This window comes from Dendropsophus ebraccatus, chromosome 11, assembly GCF_027789765.1.
Source record: "Dendropsophus ebraccatus isolate aDenEbr1 chromosome 11, aDenEbr1.pat, whole genome shotgun sequence".
In the NCBI taxonomy this organism is placed as follows: Eukaryota; Metazoa; Chordata; class Amphibia; order Anura; family Hylidae; genus Dendropsophus; species Dendropsophus ebraccatus.
In genome coordinates this window covers 82,370,345-82,391,634 of record NC_091464.1, presented here as the reverse complement: position 1 = coordinate 82,391,634, position 21,290 = coordinate 82,370,345, and the positions used below count along the sequence as shown (strand labels likewise).

The 21,290-nt window shown below is 45.3% G+C and overlaps 1 protein-coding gene across 5 annotated transcripts in view; it reads left to right on the top strand.

The window, feature by feature from the left end:
- The window catches only part of ABR (ABR activator of RhoGEF and GTPase), a 278,755-nt gene that overhangs the window by 131,496 nt on the left and 125,969 nt on the right, over window positions 1-21,290 (top strand). Inside the window, exon 1 of one of the 5 annotated variants that reach the window (XM_069946115.1) lies at window positions 12,096-12,692. The exons of 3 other annotated variants lie outside the window; for them this stretch is intronic. In XM_069946115.1, the coding sequence (XP_069802216.1) occupies window positions 12,525-12,692 (168 nt within the window). In that variant the 5' untranslated portion in view covers window positions 12,096-12,524. Of the gene's footprint in view, window positions 1-12,095; window positions 12,693-13,388; window positions 13,445-21,290 lie in introns of those variants that run through there. One more of the 5 variants, XM_069946117.1, reaches the window with a different exon arrangement.

Genomic DNA, 21,290 nt, shown 5'->3' with positions numbered 1-21,290 from the left:
TGTAGCCAAGAATATCAGATTGTAGAGATAATGTCCAGTGTGAATCGGTCCGTTTATTGAGGCCGTGGACAGGAGCCTGTTGGTCGGGCAGCTTTCTGCTCCAGGTTCCCTGATTGAGTCAGATGGACATGGTATGACTGTGGCCAGTGGGGGATATGTTCGTTTATGTTGTGTGGATTTAGACTTTTCCTGAGAATTTATACATAAAGTGGAAATTTTCTGCTTAAAGTGGTTTCTGGGATGGATGCGAAGACCCGTTAAAGTCAATGAGAGATACACAAGCTGTGTAAAACTGCTGATTTGGCTCTCTTCTGTTGCCAAACCACCTGGGGGCTCTCAGTCTTCATATAGGTGTGGAACCCATCCTGGAAATGTGTGTATCCAGGCTGTGCTGTGTGTGTGTTTGTATCCAGGCCGTGCTGTGTGTGTATGCAGACTATGCTGTGTGTGTGTGTGTGTGTGTGTGTATGCAGGCTATGCTGTGTGTGTACAGTATATGCAGGCTATGCTGTGTGTGTGTGTGTGTATATGCAGGCTATGCTGTGTGTGTGTGTGTATATGCAGGCTATGCTGTGTGTGTGTATGCAGGCTATGCTGTGTGTGTGTATGCAGGCTATGCTGTGTGTGTGTATGCAGGCTATGCTGTGTGTGTGTATGCAGGCTATGCTGTGTGTGTGTATGCAGGTTATGCTGTGTGTGTATGCAGGCTATGCTGTGTGTGTGTATGCAGGCTATGCTGTGTGTGTGTATGCAGGCTATGCTGTGTGTGTGTGTGTATGCAGGCTATGCTGTGTGTGTGTGTGTGTGTATGCAGGCTATGCTGTGTGTGTGTGTGTATGCAGGCTATGCTGTGTGTGTGTGTATGCAGGCTATGCTGTGTGTGTGTATGCAGGCTATGCTGTGTGTGTGTATGCAGGCTATGCTGTGTGTGTGTATACAGGCTATGCTGTGTGTGTGTGTGTATGCAGGCTATGCTGTGTGTGTGTGTATGCAGGCTATGCTGTGTGTGTGTGTGTATGCAGGCTATGCTGTGTGTGTGTGTATGCAGGCTATGCTGTGTGTGTGTATGCAGGCTATGCTGTGTGTGTGTATGCAGGCTATGCTGTGTGTGTGTATGCAGGCTATGCTGTGTGTGTGTATGCAGGCTATGCTGTGTGTGTGTGTATGCAGGCTATGCTGTGTGTGTGTGTGTGTATGCAGGCTATGCTGTGTGTGTATGCAGGCTATGCTGTGTGTGTGTGTGTGTGTGTGTATGCAGGCTATGCTGTGTGTGTGTGTATGCAGGCTATGCTGTGTGTGTGTGTATGCAGGCTATGCTGTGTGTGTGTATGCAGGCTATGCTGTGTGTGTATGCAGGCTATGCTCTGTGTGTGTATGCAGGCTATGCTGTGTGTGTATGCAGGCTATGCTCTGTGTGTGTATGCAGGCTATGCTGTGTGTGTGTATGCAGGCTATGCTGTGTGTGTGTGTATGCAGGCTATGCTGTGTGTGTGTGTATGCAGGCTATGCTGTGTGTGTGTGTATGCAGGCTATGCTGTGTGTGTGTGTATGCAGGCTATGCTGTGTGTGTGTGTATGCAGGCTATGCTGTGTGTGTGTGTATGTATGCAGGCTATGCTGTGTGTGTGTGTATGTATGCAGGCTATGCTGTGTGTGTGTGTATGCAGGCTATGCTGTGTGTGTGTGTATGCAGGCTATGCTGTGTGTGTGTGTATGCAGGCTATGCTGTGTGTGTGTGTATGCAGGCTATGCTGTGTGTGTGTGTATGCAGGCTATGCTGTGTGTGTGTGTATGCAGGCTATGCTGTGTGTGTGTGTGTGTATGCAGGCTATGCTGTGTGTGTGTGTGTGTATGCAGGCTATGCTGTGTGTGTGTGTGTGTGTATGCAGGCTATGCTGTGTGTGTGTGTGTGTGTATGCAGGCTATGCTGTGTGTGTGTATGCAGGCTATGCTGTGTGTGTGTGTGTGTGTGTATGCAGGCTATGCTGTGTGTGTGTGTGTGTATGCAGGCTATGCTGTGTGTGTGTGTGTATGCAGGCTATGCTGTGTGTGTGTGTATGCAGGCTATGCTGTGTGTGTGTGTGTGTATGCAGGCTATGCTGTGTGTGTATGCAGGCTATGCTGTGTGTGTGTGTGTGTGTGTGTATGCAGGCTATGCTGTGTGTGTGTGTGTGTGTATGCAGGCTATGCTGTGTGTGTGTGTATGCAGGCTATGCTGTGTGTGTGTGTATGCAGGCTATGCTGTGTGTGTGTATGCAGGCTATGCTGTGTGTGTATGCAGGCTATGCTCTGTGTGTGTATGCAGGCTATGCTGTGTGTGTATGCAGGCTATGCTCTGTGTGTGTATGCAGGCTATGCTGTGTGTGTGTATGCAGGCTATGCTGTGTGTGTGTGTATGCAGGCTATGCTGTGTGTGTGTGTATGCAGGCTATGCTGTGTGTGTGTGTATGCAGGCTATGCTGTGTGTGTGTGTATGCAGGCTATGCTGTGTGTGTGTGTATGCAGGCTATGCTGTGTGTGTGTGTATGTATGCAGGCTATGCTGTGTGTGTGTGTATGTATGCAGGCTATGCTGTGTGTGTGTGTATGTATGCAGGCTATGCTGTGTGTGTGTGTATGCAGGCTATGCTGTGTGTGTGTGTATGCAGGCTATGCTGTGTGTGTGTGTATGCAGGCTATGCTGTGTGTGTGTATGCAGGCTATGCTGTGTGTGTGTATGCAGGCTATGCTGTGTGTGTGTATGCAGGCTATGCTGTGTGTGTGTATGCAGGCTATGCTGTGTGTGTGTGTATGCAGGCTATGCTGTGTGTGTGTGTATGCAGGCTATGCTGTGTGTGTGTGTGTGTGTGTATGCAGGCTATGCTGTGTGTGTGTGTGTGTGTGTATGCAGGCTATGCTGTGTGTGTGTGTGTGTGTGTGTATGCAGGCTATGCTGTGTGTGTGTGTGTGTATGCAGGCTATGCTGTGTGTGTGTGTGTGTATGCAGGCTATGCTGTGTGTGTGTGTGTGTATGCAGGCTATGCTGTGTGTGTGTGTGTGTGTATGCAGGCTATGCTGTGTGTGTATGCAGGCTATGCTGTGTGTGTATGCAGGCTATGCTGTGTGTGTATGCAGGCTATGCTGTGTGTGTGTATGCAGGCTATGCTGTGTGTGTGTGTGTGTGTATGCAGGCTATGCTGTGTGTGTGTGTGTGTGTGTGTGTGTGTATGCAGGCTATGCTGTGTGTGTGTATGTGTGTATGCAGGCTATGCTGTGTGTGTGTATGTGTGTATGCAGGCTATGCTGTGTGTGTATGCAGGCTATGCTGTGTGTGTATGCAGGCTATGCTGTGTGTGTGTATGCAGGCTATGCTGTGTGTGTGTATGCAGGCTATGCTGTGTGTGTGTATGCAGGCTATGCTGTGTGTGTATGCAGGCTATGCTGTGTGTGTATGCAGGCTATGCTGTGTGTGTGTGCAGGCTATGCTGTGTGTGTGTGTATGCATACACACACACACACACACACACACACACACAGCATAGCCTGCATACACACACACACACACACACACACAGCATAGCCTGCATACACACACACACAGCATAGCCTGCATACACACACACACAGCATAGCCTGCATACACACACAGCATAGCCTGCATACACACACAGCATAGCCTGCATACACACACAGCATAGCCTGCATACACACACAGCATAGCCTGCATACACACACACACACACACAGCATAGCCTGCATACACACACACACACACACAGCATAGCCTGCATACACACACACACACACACACACACAGCATAGCCTGCATACACACACACAGCATAGCCTGCATACACACACAGCATAGCCTGCATACACACACAGCATAGCCTGCATACACACACACAGCATAGCCTGCATACACACACACACAGCATAGCCTGCATACACACACACAGCATAGCCTGCATACACACACACACACACACACACACAGCATAGCCTGCATACACACACACACATTTTTGTTGTCTGGAGTACCCCTTTAAAGGTTTTGCTTTAGGCCTTATTTGCACACTGCAGATTTGGTCAGTATTACATCAGTCTTTGTAAACCAAAACAGGAATGGCTGCTACACACAATGGATGTATAATGTATTATACCTGTGCTTCTGTCCAAATGTCCAGTGTGTGAGGTAGGGCTGAGCCCTGTGGTGGGTGATACCCCCTTGTCAGCTTCAGCTCAGGTGCACAATGGCAGCAGCATGGTTTCTTTCTATTTCTATTTTGCAAGAGAAATTGTACTACTGTACTACAGCAGCGGACAGGGACCTAGCCTGCATGGTAGGATCAATACATATCTATAAAGAAACAGATATGGAAATAATGGTCCAGTCTGATTATCTGATTAGCAAAGTCTTTTCTAGTTATATAGAGGGAGGGCGTACCGCTGGGAGGAAATGCTCTGACTGCTCCAAATAAAGCGAGCGCATAGCATAGCCTGCATACACACACACAGCATAGCCTGCATACACACACACAGCATAGCCTGCATACACACACACACACACAGCATAGCCTGCATATACTGTACACACACAGCATAGCCTGCATATACACACACACAGCATAACCTGCATACACACACACAGCATAGCCTGCATACACACACACAGCATAGCCTGCATACACACACACAGCATAGCCTGCATACACACACACACACACACACACACACACCATAGCCTGCATACACACACACACACACACACACATATGTGTGTATGCAGGCTATGCTGTGTGTGTGTGTGTGTATGCAGGCTATGCTGTGTGTGTGTATGCAGGCTATGCTGTGTGTGTATGCAGGCTATGCTGTGTGTGTATGCAGGCTATGCTGTGTGTGTGTATGCAGGCTATGCTGTGTGTGTGTGTGTATGCAGGCTATGCTGTGTGTGTGTGCAGGCTATGCTGTGTGTGTGTATGCAGGCTATGCTGTGTGTGTGTATGCAGGCTATGCTGTGTGTGTGTGCAGGCTATGCTGTGTGTGTGTGTATGCAGGCTATGCTGTGTGTGTGTGTGTGTGTGTGTATGCAGGCTATGGTGTGTGTGTGTATGCAGGCTATGGTGTGTGTGTGTATGCAGGCTATGCTGTGTGTGTATGCAGGCTATGGTGTGTGTGTGTGTATGCAGGCTATGCTGTGTGTGTGTATGCAGGCTATGCTGTGTGTATGCAGGCTATGCTGTGTGTATGCAGGCTATGCTGTGTGTGTGTATGCAGGTTATGCTGTGTGTGTGTGTATGCAGGCTATGCTGTGTGTGTGTATGCAGGCTATGCTGTGTGTGTGTATGCAGGCTATGATGTGTGTGTGTATGCAGGCTATGCTGTGTGTGTGTATGCAGGCTATGCTGTGTGTGTGTATGCAGGCTATGCTATGCGCTCGCTTCATTTGGAGCAGTCAGAGCATTTCCTCCCAGCGGTACGCCCTCCCTCTATATAACTAGAAAAGACTTTGCTAATCAGATAATCAGACTGGACCATTATTTCCATATCTGTTTCTTTATAGATATGTATTGATCCTACCATGCAGGCTAGGTCCCTGTCCGCTGCTGTAGTACAGTAGTTCAATTTCTCTTGCAAAATAGAAATAGAAAGAAACCATGCTGCTGCCATTGTGCACCTGAGCTGAAGCTGACAAGGGGGTATCACCCACCACAGGGCTCAGCCCTACCTCACACACTGGACATTTGGACAGAAGCACAGGTATAATACATTATACATCCATTGTGTGTAGCAGCTATTCCTGTTTTGGTTTACAAAGACTGATGTAATACTGACCAAATCTGCAGTGTGCAAATAAGGCCTAAAGCAAAACCTGTTTAAAGGGGTACTCCAGAGAACAAAAATGTTGTAGGTTTTACAGATTTGTAATTTACTTCTATTTAAAATTCTCTAGCCTTCCATTACTTATCAGCTGCGGTATGTCCTGCAGGAGTTGGTGGTTTTTTTCCAGTCTGAGGCTATGTTCACACTGCGTATCTTTCCGGCCGTAGTGCGAACCGTGAATATACGCAAGTAGTTTTGAGGTTGATGCGTTCGCTTGAAAGTATACAATATACGGCCGCACAGTGCACACTACGTATGAGCTTATGGCCGGATCGTATACGGCTCCGTGAAAAATGAACAAGACCATTGTTTGAGGACGGAAATGTTCCAACTCACGGCCGTGGATTTCCATGCGGTCCCGTACGGAGTACTTATTTCAGCCAAATTGAACTTGATTTTTAGATCCAAAAGGTTCTGTGTGGTTTACGGGGCTGGGCGAAGATTTCCAAGTAAATGACCTGCCTCAGATCGCTTCGAAACAAGCTAGGGAAGCACAACTGTACTACGGGCGTATGTTCGCGGTTTGCCCGCATGTTCGCAATCCGGCCGCATGTCTATTTTTCCCACGGCCGTACTTTCAGCCGCACATGTACGGCTGCGTACGAAGTACGTCCGGACTCATACGTAGTGTGAACATAGCCTGACTCTGTCCATGTCAGGACCTGTCGAGAGCAAGAGAGGTTTTCTATGGGGATTTACTGCTGCTGTGGACAGTTCCTGACATGGACAGAGGTGGCAGCAGAGAGCACAGTGTCAGACTGGCTAGAATACACCACTTCCTGCAGGACATACAGCAGCTGATAAGTACTCGAAGATACAGCTCGAGTTGTTTAGGGGTCAGGGGGTGCATAGACAAGTGCTAGTCCCAGAAGTGTGACCTGCATCTGTCAGATATGTATAACCCATGTGGACTGAGCCTAACATGGAAGTAGCGTGGTGTCTCACCATTGTGCACCATGCTCCGGCCATACAGGGGGCATGCACAGGGCATTGTGTGTATGACCCTTAGGGGCTTTCTGGGAAAGCTAATAATAACATGTAGTAATCTATTTCTGGCTGGCTCATACATATTTCATGCTATTGTAGCACCACACATTTGCCATGCTGGGTCTTTCCTTTACTATAGGTGTGAAGAGTGTTATACAGTACATCTTCTTATAGTTTTAAGTTTACTGTACAGTTGTTCTCAAAAAGCAATGGCCGTAAATGTTTTATATTGTAAAGAATTATTCTCACATTGTATTTTTATAAAGCCAAAGCCTGGAAAGGAGACGTCTCAGTATTTCCATTATATTTGTCCTCCATTCATGATCCATTCCTGGCTTTGGTTTCAGAAACTGTATTAAAAACCTAAATTTGAGAACACACCCTTACACCTCTTTTTTTTTTTTTTTTTTTTTTTAAGATTTCCATTGCTGTCTTGAAATGCTATGAATTTTATGTACATGGTGTCAGAGATGAACTCTACAGTGTAGCCTCTGGAGGCTGAACATGCAGGCCAGGAATTATCGCAATTTTTTGGCTTATAATGCATAATAGGCTATTATTAAATCCTAGAAGCTCTTGTGTATGCCTCTTCTATGGTGCACATGGGTTGTATACACTAGACCAGGGGTAGGGAAGCTTGGCTCTGCAGCTGTTGCAAAACTACAACTCCCATCATGCTTGGACAGCCAAAGCTTTAGGTTTGGCTGTCCAGGCGTGATGGGAGTTGTAGATTTGCAATAGCTGGAGAGCCGAGGTTCCCTCCCCCTGCACTAAAGAATCTGGATGAAGACGAGATCGGAGGAGTTATATAAGCACATCTGATTATGATGAGGAATCACCTACTATATCACTGCTCTCCTGGACCAGTAGACAGGACAGATGGCCTATCTACAGCAGCATTGTGTGCATGAAGAGATGGAGTGAGAAATAAAGACGGTGGATCAGGGATAGACAGAGGGATCTGATAGGTGATGATCTAATCATGTAGTCAGTAACACAGGAGAGACTGGCATACAGTCAAATACATTAGAGCTTGTCATTTTCTGTTTGTCAGGCTGGTGGTCATATGACCAAGCTTCAGTAATGACATATATGGAGGCAGCTGAGCTTGGATGCAACAGGTGACACTGCAGGAATACAGGTGGTAAGTGTGCATTATATGGCCAAAATAAGGCCCTGACGCCACATAGATGTATTTCTGGCATACATAGACATGTTATATTACACTGTGCATCTGAATGATGCTTTCATGCTTGTGCAGTGGTGAATACAGACATGCTGGAGTTTCTCCTGTATTTTCACAGCAAATTTCACCCTTTACATTGCAATATTTACCATGACAGTTCTGCAGCATTAGCGTCCGTGCCTCAGAATAATATCTCCAGCCTGTATGTTGTCACAGAGCAGATATTCATTGCAGATCCCACACAGTCTGGATACACCTGATCTCTACAGCATTTGTATTGAGATGTTGGCTGCAGAGTAAAGCATCCCAGGCTGTGGAAACCAATGTCCTGTATGTGACAGAATGGTGATAAAGCTGATTGATAGGGAGGGAATCTTCTGCATAGAGAAAGCACATCTGCTATCTCCTTGAAACAGCATCTCTGCTGCCCATTCAGGGGCCATATCAGGCACAGTCCATGGGCAGATCCTGGATCAATGCAACTATAGTTCTCTAACCCTGTAAAAGTACATCTGCCAAAAGCTCTGGTTTACAGATACTTTGCTTATAATGTATTGTAAAAGCGATGTGTAATACTCTGCAATTCCCCATCAAGTAGATATTAAAGGGGTTATCCAGCGCCACAAAAATATTCTTTCCATTTCCTTCCGGAGACAGCATCATTCTTGTCTCCACTTTGGCTGCAGGTTTTGGAATTTATGATGCGTTTACACAGATTTATCTGACCAATTATTGAAGCCAAAGCCAGAAATGGATTTGAAAAGAGAAGAACTCGGTCTTTCCTATATGACCTGTTCTCTGTTTATAGTCTGTCCTTGGCTTTGGCTTCTATAATCTGTCAGATAAATCTGTCTGTGTAAACACACCATAAGTTCTATTGAAGTGAATGGAGTTTAGTTGCAAGCCACGCCTGAATAGAGACAAGAGCAGTGCTGGAAGAAAGTGGCCATGTTTTTGTAGCGCTGGATAACACCCTTAATGGAATCCCTCCAACTTGTGGCCAGATATATAGCTGATTATACTGTATGCTTGAAATATTTATTCCCTAAATCAGTTTTTTCAGCTATATATATGTACCACATAGGGGTGTGTGTGTATATATATATATATATATATATATATATATATATATATATATATATCTCATATAATTTTTTTCCCCATTTTGACTGCACTGTATGAATACAACCTATATACCAGCTTGAAGCTTTACGGGACTAAGTATCTATCAGATCAGGGATTTCTATCCCCATAGCTACCCTGCTTTATTTTTGGATCTCTTCCTCTGCAATTGGGAACAATTCCATTAACTCTTCCATTTACAAGGATCTATTACTGTTTGCTGCGTCTGAAATATAAAGACTAGAGCTTATTACTGTATAATCTCAGGGTGAGGAGGAATCGGTAAGTGACATCAGGAGTACAGCTCGCTGCCGGTTAAGGCCCTATTACACGGGACGATTATCATGCGAAAAATCATTATATCCTTCGAATTTAAACAATAATCGTTCTGTGTAACTGCAGGCAATGATCAAAAAATTGGTTGTATGTTGTTGATCGTTGATTTAGATCTGAACCTAAAATTATCGTTAATCGTTCGCTAATCGTTCCCTGTAATTCCACATTGGTTCACTCAAGTTCCGCATTTGTTCACTAATCGTTCAGTGTAATTGCACATTGTCCATTGTTTTGCTGAGATCAGAAGGAATAAATGATCGTAGTAACGACCATCATTCTGTGTAATATAGTGAATGATTTTAGGTTAATGATAAAAAAATCTCGATTGTGATTGTTTATCGTTAAAAATCGCTCTGTGTAATAGCACCCTTACTGTCCCCTCTCCTCCTATACTGCCTGTAGTCCGGGACTTACTTCATGTGACGGCATGTTCACACAGGACGGATATACTGGGACTTTTCCTTAGCATGTAAAGAAAACACAAGCGTATTCCAGTAATATAAAAGGGAAAAGGAATAATAAATTGATATGTGGTGCGGATATTAAAGGGTATCTGTCACGTGAAAGCAGTGCAAGCGGTAAGGGACTGAATAGAAAAGTGAAATGACGCAGTTCTCAGCCGAGTACACAGCCTTCACTAGTGGGAACTTGTGACATGTAGCTATGACATATCAGGGATGGTCACTCTTTAAATCCCCGGCAGTCACTTTATGCTGCCAGCATGATGTGGAATTTCCCAGTTGACTTCAACAGTAAAGTGACTTTCCACAGTAAGTCAACAGTTGTGAAAATGCTGCAAATCCGAAGGAAAAATCTTCATTTGCGGATATCAAATACATTGGGAGTCCTAGAAACATCGTATGGCTATTGGTGAAGACATAAGGGGGAGGTGTAGGCCACCTGCGCTCCTCTGAATCGTAGCACTAAGGGTTTCTTCACACGACCAGTATCGCAGCAGATCCTGTCATTTTCTATGGCTTTACATACTCGCAGTGGATTTTTCATTCCACCATATGTAGAGCCATTTCCCACTTAACCCACTACTGCTTGGCTAACACGTTACCTGGTCGGGCTCCTGCTTGTTTCTCCGGCTCCCTGGCGCCCCGCTCAGCTAATCAGTGCGCTGTGCCACCGCAGTCACTGATTGGCTGATCGGGATGTAAGGGAACCTGAGAAACAAGCAGGAGCCCAGCAACGGTGGGTTAAGTGGGAAGGGGCTTTACATACTGTTTATGTAGAGCCCTAGAAAATGACAGGACACAGGATCGCAGCAGATTTTGTGGCAGACAAATGACTAATGTGCAGCCGGACCTGCAAAGGATGCAGCCATGCTAAGGCTCTTTAGGCAAAGCAATTTATCATTTTCTCTTATGAGCGATAAACCATGGTAAACAATCTCTTTTGTGAGCGACCTATGCTGCTATGGGTCGCTGCTATGGGCTGGCCAGATGATCAGCGATCACCCTGGCAGCGCTAACAGCACTAGTTTGCTCCTCCAGTCCGAGGGGCTTTATTCATTTGTTTCCTGCATACACATGGAAAGATTATCACTTAAAGTGTCACTGTCGTATTTTTTTTTATTTTTGGAAATCAATAGTCCAGGCAATTTTAAGAAACTTTGTAATTAGGTTTATTAGGCAAATATGCCATTATCTGCATTCACAAAGACTTTCCCCAGGTCCCCCTCTCCCCCCCCTCCTCTCCCCTGCCATCCTCTCCCCCCCCTCCTCTCCCCTCCTCTCCCCTCCTCTCCCTCCACCCCCTCCTCTCCCTCCACCCCCCCTCCTCTCCCTCCACCCCCCCTCCTCTCCCTCCACCCCCCCTCCTCTCCCTCCACCCCCCCCTCCTCTCCCTCCCCCCCCCCCTCCTCTCCCTCCACCCCCCCTCCTATCCCTCCACCCCCCCCTCCTATCCCTCCACCCCCCCCCTCCTCTCCCTCCACCCCCCCCCCCCTCCTCTCCCTCCACCCCCCCCTCCTCTCCCTCCACCCCCCCCTCCTCTCCCTCCACCCCCCCCCCCTCCTCTCCCTCCACCCCCCCCTCCTCTCCCTCCACCCCCCCCTCCTCTCCCTCCACCCCCCCCCCCTCCTCTCCCTCCACCCCCACCTCCTCTCCCTCCACCCTCTACTGCAGTTATTGAAGCCAAAGCCAGGAACAGATTATAAATGGAGAACAGGTCATAAAGGAAAGACAGATTTCTCCTCTTTTCACATGCATTCCTGTCTTTGTTTTATTCATTTATTAATTAATCTGATTGTGTGAACAGGCTGCGAGATCCACACTGCTTTACAGGCAGTTACTAGTGAATATTGCCGATCATTTAAAGGGCTAATAATAATAATGATGATTGGAAACGGCAATTTATGGAGTTCCTTCATTAGTGTAAAACACACAAATATACTGCGGTTTTTAGCCTATATTTATTGCACAATGCAACCTATTCCATGGCTTTATTTACATGATGCGGCTCTCTAGCTTTGTGCACTAGAGCAATGAGGCCCATCTTTATATTCGGTCTGTGGGAAGTCAGGGGTTACTGTGCGCCTGGTGAAGAGACAGCAGCCGCCCCGCCTGTGAAGGCCTGCCCAACAAGACAGCGCTTCCTGTGAGCTGAGAAGCCAGTTCAAACACAGCAGGGAAAGTTCAATGAGCAAGACAGCCGATCTCTCCTAAGAGCCTGAACCGTGTACAAGGGCAATGAGAAAGCAGCCGTGAGCCTGGGAGGGTTAACCCAAGGAGGAGAAGAAAGAAGGAAGACTGTTTGAGGAAGTAGCAGACATTCCCCGGCTCCCCCTCCTTTCATCTTGCTGAGTGGTAGAAGTGAAATTTCAACAGCAGTCGGAGACTAAAAAAGAAGAGAGATCAGATGATGGAGAACAGGTCCATCTAGCTTGTATAGGGGGCCATGGCTGATTGATGGTGGGGTCCGGTGGGATCCTCGCAGCTTCAGCATCGGTAAGGAAGATGTGCAGCAGACAAGCATGACATGGACCTGCTTGACTTACTGGCTTGGAGAAATTGGGCATAGAACTTTATGGAGAACAATCCACCAGCTGCTGTATCAGGAATGGAGGAGGAAGAAGAGGCAATAAGGTTCCTTGATCGTGTTCTTGAGGACGAAGACATCTTTTATTTAGAAGATGGGGAATGCCAGACTCCTACGAGTCCTGACGGGCCAAACACCTTCCCAGAGATCCCTAAGGTACGTCAGCAGAGACGGGATAAGAATTTCTTACCTAAGGCACAAGGTTCACCGTGTCTCTGCAATGAGTCTCGGGATGTTTTATTCATCACTTTTTATATACTTTTTATGTTTGTGATGACAGGCCTTTTACTGTTCAAGATCTGAATGTTATATTGGCGTAGGTTGGAAGTGCAGCTATTCTTCTGATTGACAGTAATAGTGCAGATGTACCATGCACAGTGAAGTTTACTTTGTATGGTGTTTGTCAGGACAGTGAACATTGTTTATTACCCCTGGATTATCTACCATATCAGTGCATGGAAATGGGTCATGTTGTGCACCTGTCCTATGGTTTGCTTGCTTGTCCCTAAGGTGGTTGCACCTAGGCTTCCTTATAACCGACACCTATGGGCAGTGTAAGCAGTCACACCTTATTAGAAGTGACTTTAGCCATAGCCAGGTGAGGAGGAGGGAGATGTTGGTGTTCTGGAGCCCGGCCTTGCTGTGACTGTGCATGCAAGCAAAGTGGAATTAGATCACGTAATCTCGACACTGGGTGGAGTTCATGTGCACAATGCCAAGATAAGTAACCAAAGGCAGCGTTATCAGCCAGGAAACGTCACTATACTCTAGATACCATTTTATCCTCATGCTGCTTGACCTCTAAACCTGTTTTTTTTTTCTTTTAAAGTTTCCAAGATGTCAATCACAGGTTGTGCATTTGCATCCATTAGGTATGAGGAGAAGGCACCTTGTGTCTAACATTAGAGGTACGGTATTGGTCTCTGGAGAACAGTAAAAGATATCCCTGGGGGGGTTGTTATGGACCCATTGGCTCAGGGTACCTCAGGAAGGGGTCTCTATGAGCACTCTATTTACCCCTGGAAGCAGTGTATGTATAATGCAGCAACATAGCAGGCTATGAATGCTGTGTTACTGAAGCATACTGCAAAATTCCTAAAAGGGGATATCTAGGCTCGAAAAATGGCCTAGTGAGGATTTGTCCCCCAACACTGCGCCAATCAGTTGTTTGAAGGGGCCATAGTGCATAGTTTGTATCTTCTATTGCCACACTATTTGCAGTGGTAGTGCAAGGTACTGCAGTGTGACAGTGCTGCTCTGCCAGTACTGATAGTATGACACTTGCAGGTAAAAACACATGTAAACACTGAAGAGGTGGCGGCACTTATGAGTCTTTCTAATCCCTTTAAGAAGCTGAAGGCTTCCTTGTTGATCAGATATAGTGGTGTATAGGCCGTGTATTTTTTAACCCCTTTAATAGTAATTTCTGCATGTTGTAAATAATGCAATAAAAACATGCAATTAAATATAAATGCAATTGAATACTTTCACACAAAAAAGACAAGCAATGCAAAGGGCACAAAATCACCAGGTATCTCATGCAGATGTCTGCAATGTGAACATGGCCATGGTTCTTGAATCCTTTTCCTGTTTGGACAAGGGATGGGTTTTGCAATATTATTGCATCACTATTGCCCAGTGTTTTTTCTAATCTCGCATCAGTGTGTCTTAGCCCCAAATTTGCCCCCTGCATTGACTATTAAAGGGCTACTTCGACAAAAATCTTTTTGTTTCAAATCAACTTGTTTCTGAAAGTTATATAGATTTGTAATTTACATCTATTTAAAAGTACAGTTTCCAGTACTTATCAGCTGCTGTATGTCCTGCAGGAATTTGTGTATTCTCACCAGTCTGACACAGTGCTTTCTGCTGCCTCCTCTGTGCATGTCAGGAACTGTCCAGAGCAGCAGCAAATCCCCAAAGAAAACCTCTGGACAGTTCCTGACTGGCAGCAGAGAACATTGTGTCAGACTGGAAAGAATACACCACTTCCTGCAGGACATACAGCAGCTAATAAGTGCTGGAAGACTTAAAAATTTTAAATAGAAGTAAATTACAAATCTGTATAACTTTTTGAAACCAGTTGTTTTGGAAAAAAAAAAAAAAAGATTTTTGCTGGAGTACCCCTTTAAACATATCGTGCGCGCTCTATCACTGTTGTGGCTGGGATGCTTTCATATAGAGGTTGGCTCCAGTGTAAGTGAATGCATTATTAATCATTGCTGGCATAATAAATTGCTCTTCATACAGCCATGGCATTACAGACGGGTTGCTGGAATGAACCACTTCTTGTTTTGGTGTTTTCTGCCAGTGAGATGACGTCCCCCCCCTCTCCTTCCTGTACACACCATGTGACTTCCATTTTCCGGTCAGTTTAGCTCATCTCCTAACAGCGATTACTTCACTGTATAATACAGAGGGTTTGTCATATGAAGGCAGTCTATTAAACACCCACCATCCTATAAAACGAGACGTCCTACAGCTTGTGAGGCATAATAATAATAATAATGACGACTCTCAGCCGGAGTTAGAATCCGTTGGGACGGGGTAGTAAATGCAATCTGTTACCTTCACAGCTTTATTTTCTATACTAGCGGAGTGAGCGGGGTTTGTGTCATCGCTGGTAATAGGAAGTGCACATAAAGCTCTTCTTAATTTCTTTGCACTGTAATGAGATAAAACTAAATCTAAAATCCGGTTTACCATAGAATTAGGTCTAGGGAAACCCATAAAAAGGGGCCAACATTTACCTATAGTAATTTTAAAGGGGTTATCCAGCGCTACAAAAATATTGGCCACTTTCTTCCAGAAACAGCACCGCTCTTTCTCCAGTTTAGGTGTGGTTTGCAATTAAAGGGTTATCCAGCGCTACAAAAACATGGCCACTTTTGCACCACTCTTGTCTCCAGGTTGGGTGCAGGGTTTGAAACTCAGTTCCATTAAAGTGAATAGAGCTTAAAGGGGTTATCCAGCGCTACAAAAACATGGCCACTTTTCCCCCTACTGTTGTCTCCAGTTCAGGTGCGGTTTGCAATTAAGCTCCATTTACTTTAATGGAATTGAGTTTCAAAACCCCACCCAAACTGGAGACAACAGTAGGGGGAAAGTGGCCATGTTTTTGTAGCACTGGATAACCCCTTTAATTGCAAACCACACCTGACTTGGAGACAAGAGGGGTGCAAGACTGGCCATGTTTTTGTAGCGCTGGATAACCCCTTTAAGCTCCATTCACTTCAGTGGAATTGGTGCTGTCTCTGGAAGAAAGTGGTCATGTGTTTGTAGTGCTGGATAACCCTTTTAAGCAAGAGCTTCAGTGTCAGCTTATATCTTGGTCACAGTTTCCCCTTTTATCTGGTCAAAGCAAGGGACCATTGCTGAGCTAAATACACATGTGATAGTTGTCAGCCATACATGCGTTCAGGGGATAGCTGTCTTTCCTGATCCCTCCATACACAAGAACATTTAGCTTGGCTGAGCAGTCATGTGTTCTGAATGGAGAGAAGAGGATCATGCTGGAGACTTATATCTGTTAGGACTAGAGGATTGGGCACCTGAGATCCACCATCCACCTTTCCTCCAATATCATCTGTTTGGGTAGAGTCGGGGGTTCCCCATACAGATGAGATAGTTGGCCGCTCCCACTGGATGATTTTTTCTCTCTCAAACTTTTCGGGGCCTTGAGAGTAGAAGGTTATTAGTGAAAGCAATGTAGTTTCTTTTATTCTATCTATGCATTGGAACAAGTAGGGATTGGATGCAGACGTTCGATTGGTATTTAGGGAGGAGAGGAGTGATCTGGAGTCAGGTATATAATGCCACTGTACCTGTAGGACTGCCACCCCAAACAATGGGACCACCTTCTACAGACAGACGCCATGTAAAACTTTTTTTTTCTGATTTTGCAGCCAAGTATAATATAAGAATGATGAAACTCATCACTCTATGACTTCCTGTCTCATGCCCTGCCAGGGCATATAATGGGGAACTGGCTGGACCGCACGTTAGCATGGTGGTATATACCATACACATGCTTCATCTACTTCACTTTTTTCCTAGAGTGATCTTTCTCATGCTATGTTAGGCCTCTTGGATTAAAGGGGTACTCTGGCAAAAATCTTTTTCTTTCAAATCAGCTGGTTTCAAAAAGTTATATAGATTTTTAATTTACTTCTATTTACAAATCTCTTGTCTTTCAGTACTTATCAGTTGCTGTATGTCCTGCAGGAAGTGGTGTATTCTTTTTAGTTACACAATGCTCTCTGCTGCCACCTCTGTCCATGTCAGGAACTGTCCAGAGAAGCAGCAAATCCCCATAGAAAACCTCTCCTGCTCTGGACAGCCGGAGTACCTTTTTAAAACTTCTGTATAGGGAACCCAGTCGGAGCTTCTCTGATGGATGTCGGCCGAGAAGGGCATTGATCACCCCCACCTACTGATGATCTTATTGGATGCTGTGCATGTAATCTGGTCCCTCAGTGCTTGGGGATAGTAGTACTTGTTTAATCAGGATGGCACTACAGACGTGAGTGAGTGCGGATCAGTCTAATCACGTTAGCCATCACTTTGTAATTGGTGTTTTTAGTATTTTTACGTCATCTCTCTCCTGAGTCCTCCTTTGTACACAGATTTGTAAGAAGTGCTGCTGACTGTGCAGAACCTGCCCCGCATTCACACTGCCCTGCGTTCACACTGCCCTGCGTTCACACTGCCCTGCGTTCACACTGCCCCGCGTTCACACTGCCCTGCCAAACTTGGAGGCTTTCTGTAGAAAGTGGTGAAACCCCTCCGTAATATTCTCATTGAACTGCCAACACTTGAGTCAGTGCACAAACAATGGCCGTACTGTTTGCCGCTCTTCACCCTCCTGTCTTAGTCCCTTTTTTTTTTATGACTCCTCCAAATTTTCCACTTCTGGATGGAACAGGTAGAAACCCACAGCGATGACTATAGAGAACACTGGATCCTTTATGCTCGGCCTCTCTGCTTGTCCTTGTTTCAGGGATGGCAGCATTTCCGTCCTCCTCCATCTCTTCATTTGAATGTGTCTACGTGAAATTCAAATATAACAACCAAGGCCTAAAAATAAAAGCTGTTGGCAGCGCCGCCTGGAAAGTGTGTTTTGCATGGCGTTCATTTGTATTTAGGGGAGGGGTCGGCAAATTATAGTTTCACATCAACGAACGCTATTGTGCTGTGCGTGTAGCCTCCATTATACTACATCTGGAGGGGGCTATGTGACTGTATACAAAGAACCGTCACTCCCCCAATCTATAATAAGGCTTCTTCATCTACGATGGCCGCAGATGAGGAGATGGCACATGCGAGGCTTTGTTTCTCGGATGACTTTGATCTTTGTGACACTGAATGGGTTTCTGTGGGCAGTGCGGCGGTGATGTTGAATAAAGCTGACTATGGCACATTGTGGCATCAATCAGACACATTATTTGCATTGCCTCCAGCTTGTGTTTTCTCTCTCTTCTTTGGGAGTTGTGGTGTTCATACAGATAGGGATCGGGGTAAGGTGCATTCATGTAAGGGACACGATACACCTGTGCCTCTATTGTAGCATACACGGTCATCCCTTCTCCACCTGCACACTGTTCTTCTGTTTGCCAAGAGACAACAATGCATCCGTTTCCTGACACCCCATGTATCATTGTGCACGGTTAACCATTAGTGTCTTGCTTGGGAATAGGTTAGCGCCATGTGCTGTGGACAAAAAAGTTTTTTTTTTTTCAATTAAAGGAGAAGCTTGGAGGGGGAAATTAAAAAGACCGTATGCTTACCATTCCCTGTGCCACATCACAGGGCTCCTGGAGCTGTCATCCAGCCAGCTGTCATCTTCTCCTGGGGTCCAAGTATGTCATGACCCAGGTTTGACATCACAGACGGGTGAGATTTAGCCCGCTTAGTCAGTCAGTGACTGCAGCAGTGTCCCGCCCTTGTCATCTGTCAGCCGGGTTATAGCGTTGCCAGAGGGGAGCTCTGAAGACAGCCGACTGGGGTCCAGGAGCAGGATGCTGCTCTCCACCAGGACAGGTGACTATACACAACATACATTTAAAGAGCTGCTGTTCTTTTCATACTGAAATGGGTTGCATTGAAGTCAATGCAAACAACTGCAGTTGTTCACAAAATGTTACAAACAACAGCCATGGTTTGCTACGGCCGTTGAAATAATTGACATGTCAATTCCATCGATTTCAATGCAACAGAGGTCGTTGTTTGACACTTAATTCTTGGCCGTTGTTTTTGTGTGCCAACAACATTGTGTGAACATAGCCTAAAATGGTAAATGCAGTGGTAAGTTGTAAATATTGCCCCAGTGGTCACTGAAATGGTAACAATCCATTGTGTGTTTGACCAATGGAAATCTCCTATATCAGAGATGTCAAACTCTGGCCCTCCAGCTATTACAAAACTACAACTGCCATCGTGTCCGGACAGCCACAGCTTTAGCTGCCCAGGTATGATGGGAATTGTAGTTTTATAACAGCTGGAGGGCCTGAGTTTGACACCTTTGTCCTATATCATTCTAAACATGACCATGTACCTTATATGAATGGTGGCCAAACCTGCCACACTTGGTGGGACCAACCAGCAAATGTGTCAGCTGCACAACTGTGTGACTGATAGCCTTCTAATGTGTATGGCGAACCTAAAGCTGGTCGTACCGATGTCTGCCTAGCTCACCGCAGGACCAGCCACCTAATGTGTGTGAGCTCCTCTAGACACTTCACTGACACCAGATATCAAAGGAAAGAAACATCTGACATGTTGGATTTCATCTACCCTATTGTTGGGAGAAACATATTTTATTGGTAGTTGCATGAGTAGAGCTGGATCTTCAGAAGTCTCTTGACATCTACACCCTGAGGCTGGGCTCACAATGTGTTTTTGCAATTCTCTCCCCCCCCATCCATTCATTTTATGCAAAAAGCGGATGAATTGTGGAAATACTTTAAGTGTCAACTATGATCTTGTGTACTTTAAAAAAAACAGATGCATTTTAATCAATTAGTTGCTCAATTTTTCTATAAGAGAAGTCAATGGAAAACCAATTCAAAACAGATGGACACAGATGCATCCATTTTGTCATCAGTTTTTTTGCATAGAACGCAGTGTAAACCCATCCTAAGCGATGGCGTGTATAGCCACAGAGAATTGGGGTGACCATAGCTTCCTCTAGAAGCAATGCCATATATATATTTATTTTATTTTATTTGGAGACCAGCCTAGCCTGTATATCTGGAGGTACATGCTTGTACAGATTATACAGCCATGTGTCTGAGCCATCACACCCTGCATCCAGTATTTTCTAGTCCACATGTACTATATAAAGCTTTAGCGGTGCTTTCAAACATCTCACAGACTTTCCACTTGTGGGAACTAGTTGACAGTACGTGTTGCGGCCAGTTCCTCCTCTTTTAGTAATTGAGATTTACTGTGCAGAAGTACGGATGTTATTTTAAGCTTATTTGTTTCCTTATTCATTATACATGGGAGAAGGAGTTATTGGGCCTGATGTCATAATGTATAACCTAGTAATATACAGGTATTCCAATACCCCATGTGCCCTGTAGATACAAATGCAACATTGCTTTTAGCATTCCCTTACTATTTTAATCTATTCTTACACAACTCCATGTATTGCAATAGTTCATGATCTTGGATTGACCCACAGCACTATTCATCCTGAGCCTCCCAGTTCATAAACCTATCGGTAGAAGAACTGGCCTATACTTTTATATATGTCACATAAAGACATTGTATGCCGTATTACAGAAGTTCTCTCTGGCATCACTGTAAGTCTCGCTTTCTAGCTGTTTAAACACTACAACTTCCAGCATGCCCTGACAGCACCTGGGGGTTGCAGTTTCGCAGCAGCTGGACAGCTACACGTTGGAGGCCTCTGTTGTTAGTGGAGAAGGTAGGGAGCTACCATATGGCGGCACACAACAACTTTACAATAGTAAACTGCTAGGACTTGTGTGCCGCCATCTAGAGTTCTTGCATCTCAGCTAATGCATTTCTGACCGGTCCAGTCCATAGTCGTGGTAAAGGGACCGGACAGGCCGCAGCAATCTAACCCCTTGTGCTTTCTATGCTGGTCATATGTGTGGCCTTGTGGTTTTATGTAGATTCAAATTAAGGGATTAAGGAGCTAAATCTTCCCGGTCCACCCTTGTTGTTTTTTCATATTGTCACTACAGGAGACCCCTTTAATTTAACTTTATTTTTTCATGTTGGGTGTACACGGAAGTATTGTCATAATATTAAAGTAGTAATCATGTACAGTATACAAAATAGAAGTACGGGTCAGAGAAAGGCCTACATCAGGGATGAGGAACCTTCAGCTTTTAGCTGTTGGAAAACTACAATTTCCATCATGCCTGGTATAGAGCTTTAGCTTTGGCTGTCCAGGCATGATGGGAATTGTAGTTTTGCAACTGCTAAGGGGCCAAATGTTCCCCATCTCTACCCTACATCATGTGCCATGTGAACCATTCTACAAGAAGTTCTTCTATCGTCATCATGGACACAGATGGCTTTTCCTTTTGTCGTTTTCACCTCTGTACCTCAGATGCAGTAAGAATAGAATTGCTGGTGTTCTCTGCCAATATAAAGTAGTCACGGCTAGTGCCCGCTGAACTGGAGCTGTTCAGCCATAGACATTAGGAGATTCACTGAAGATGTTCCATCACTTTCATGAAACCACAAGTATATTTAGCTAAATGGATGCATGTCTGTTCT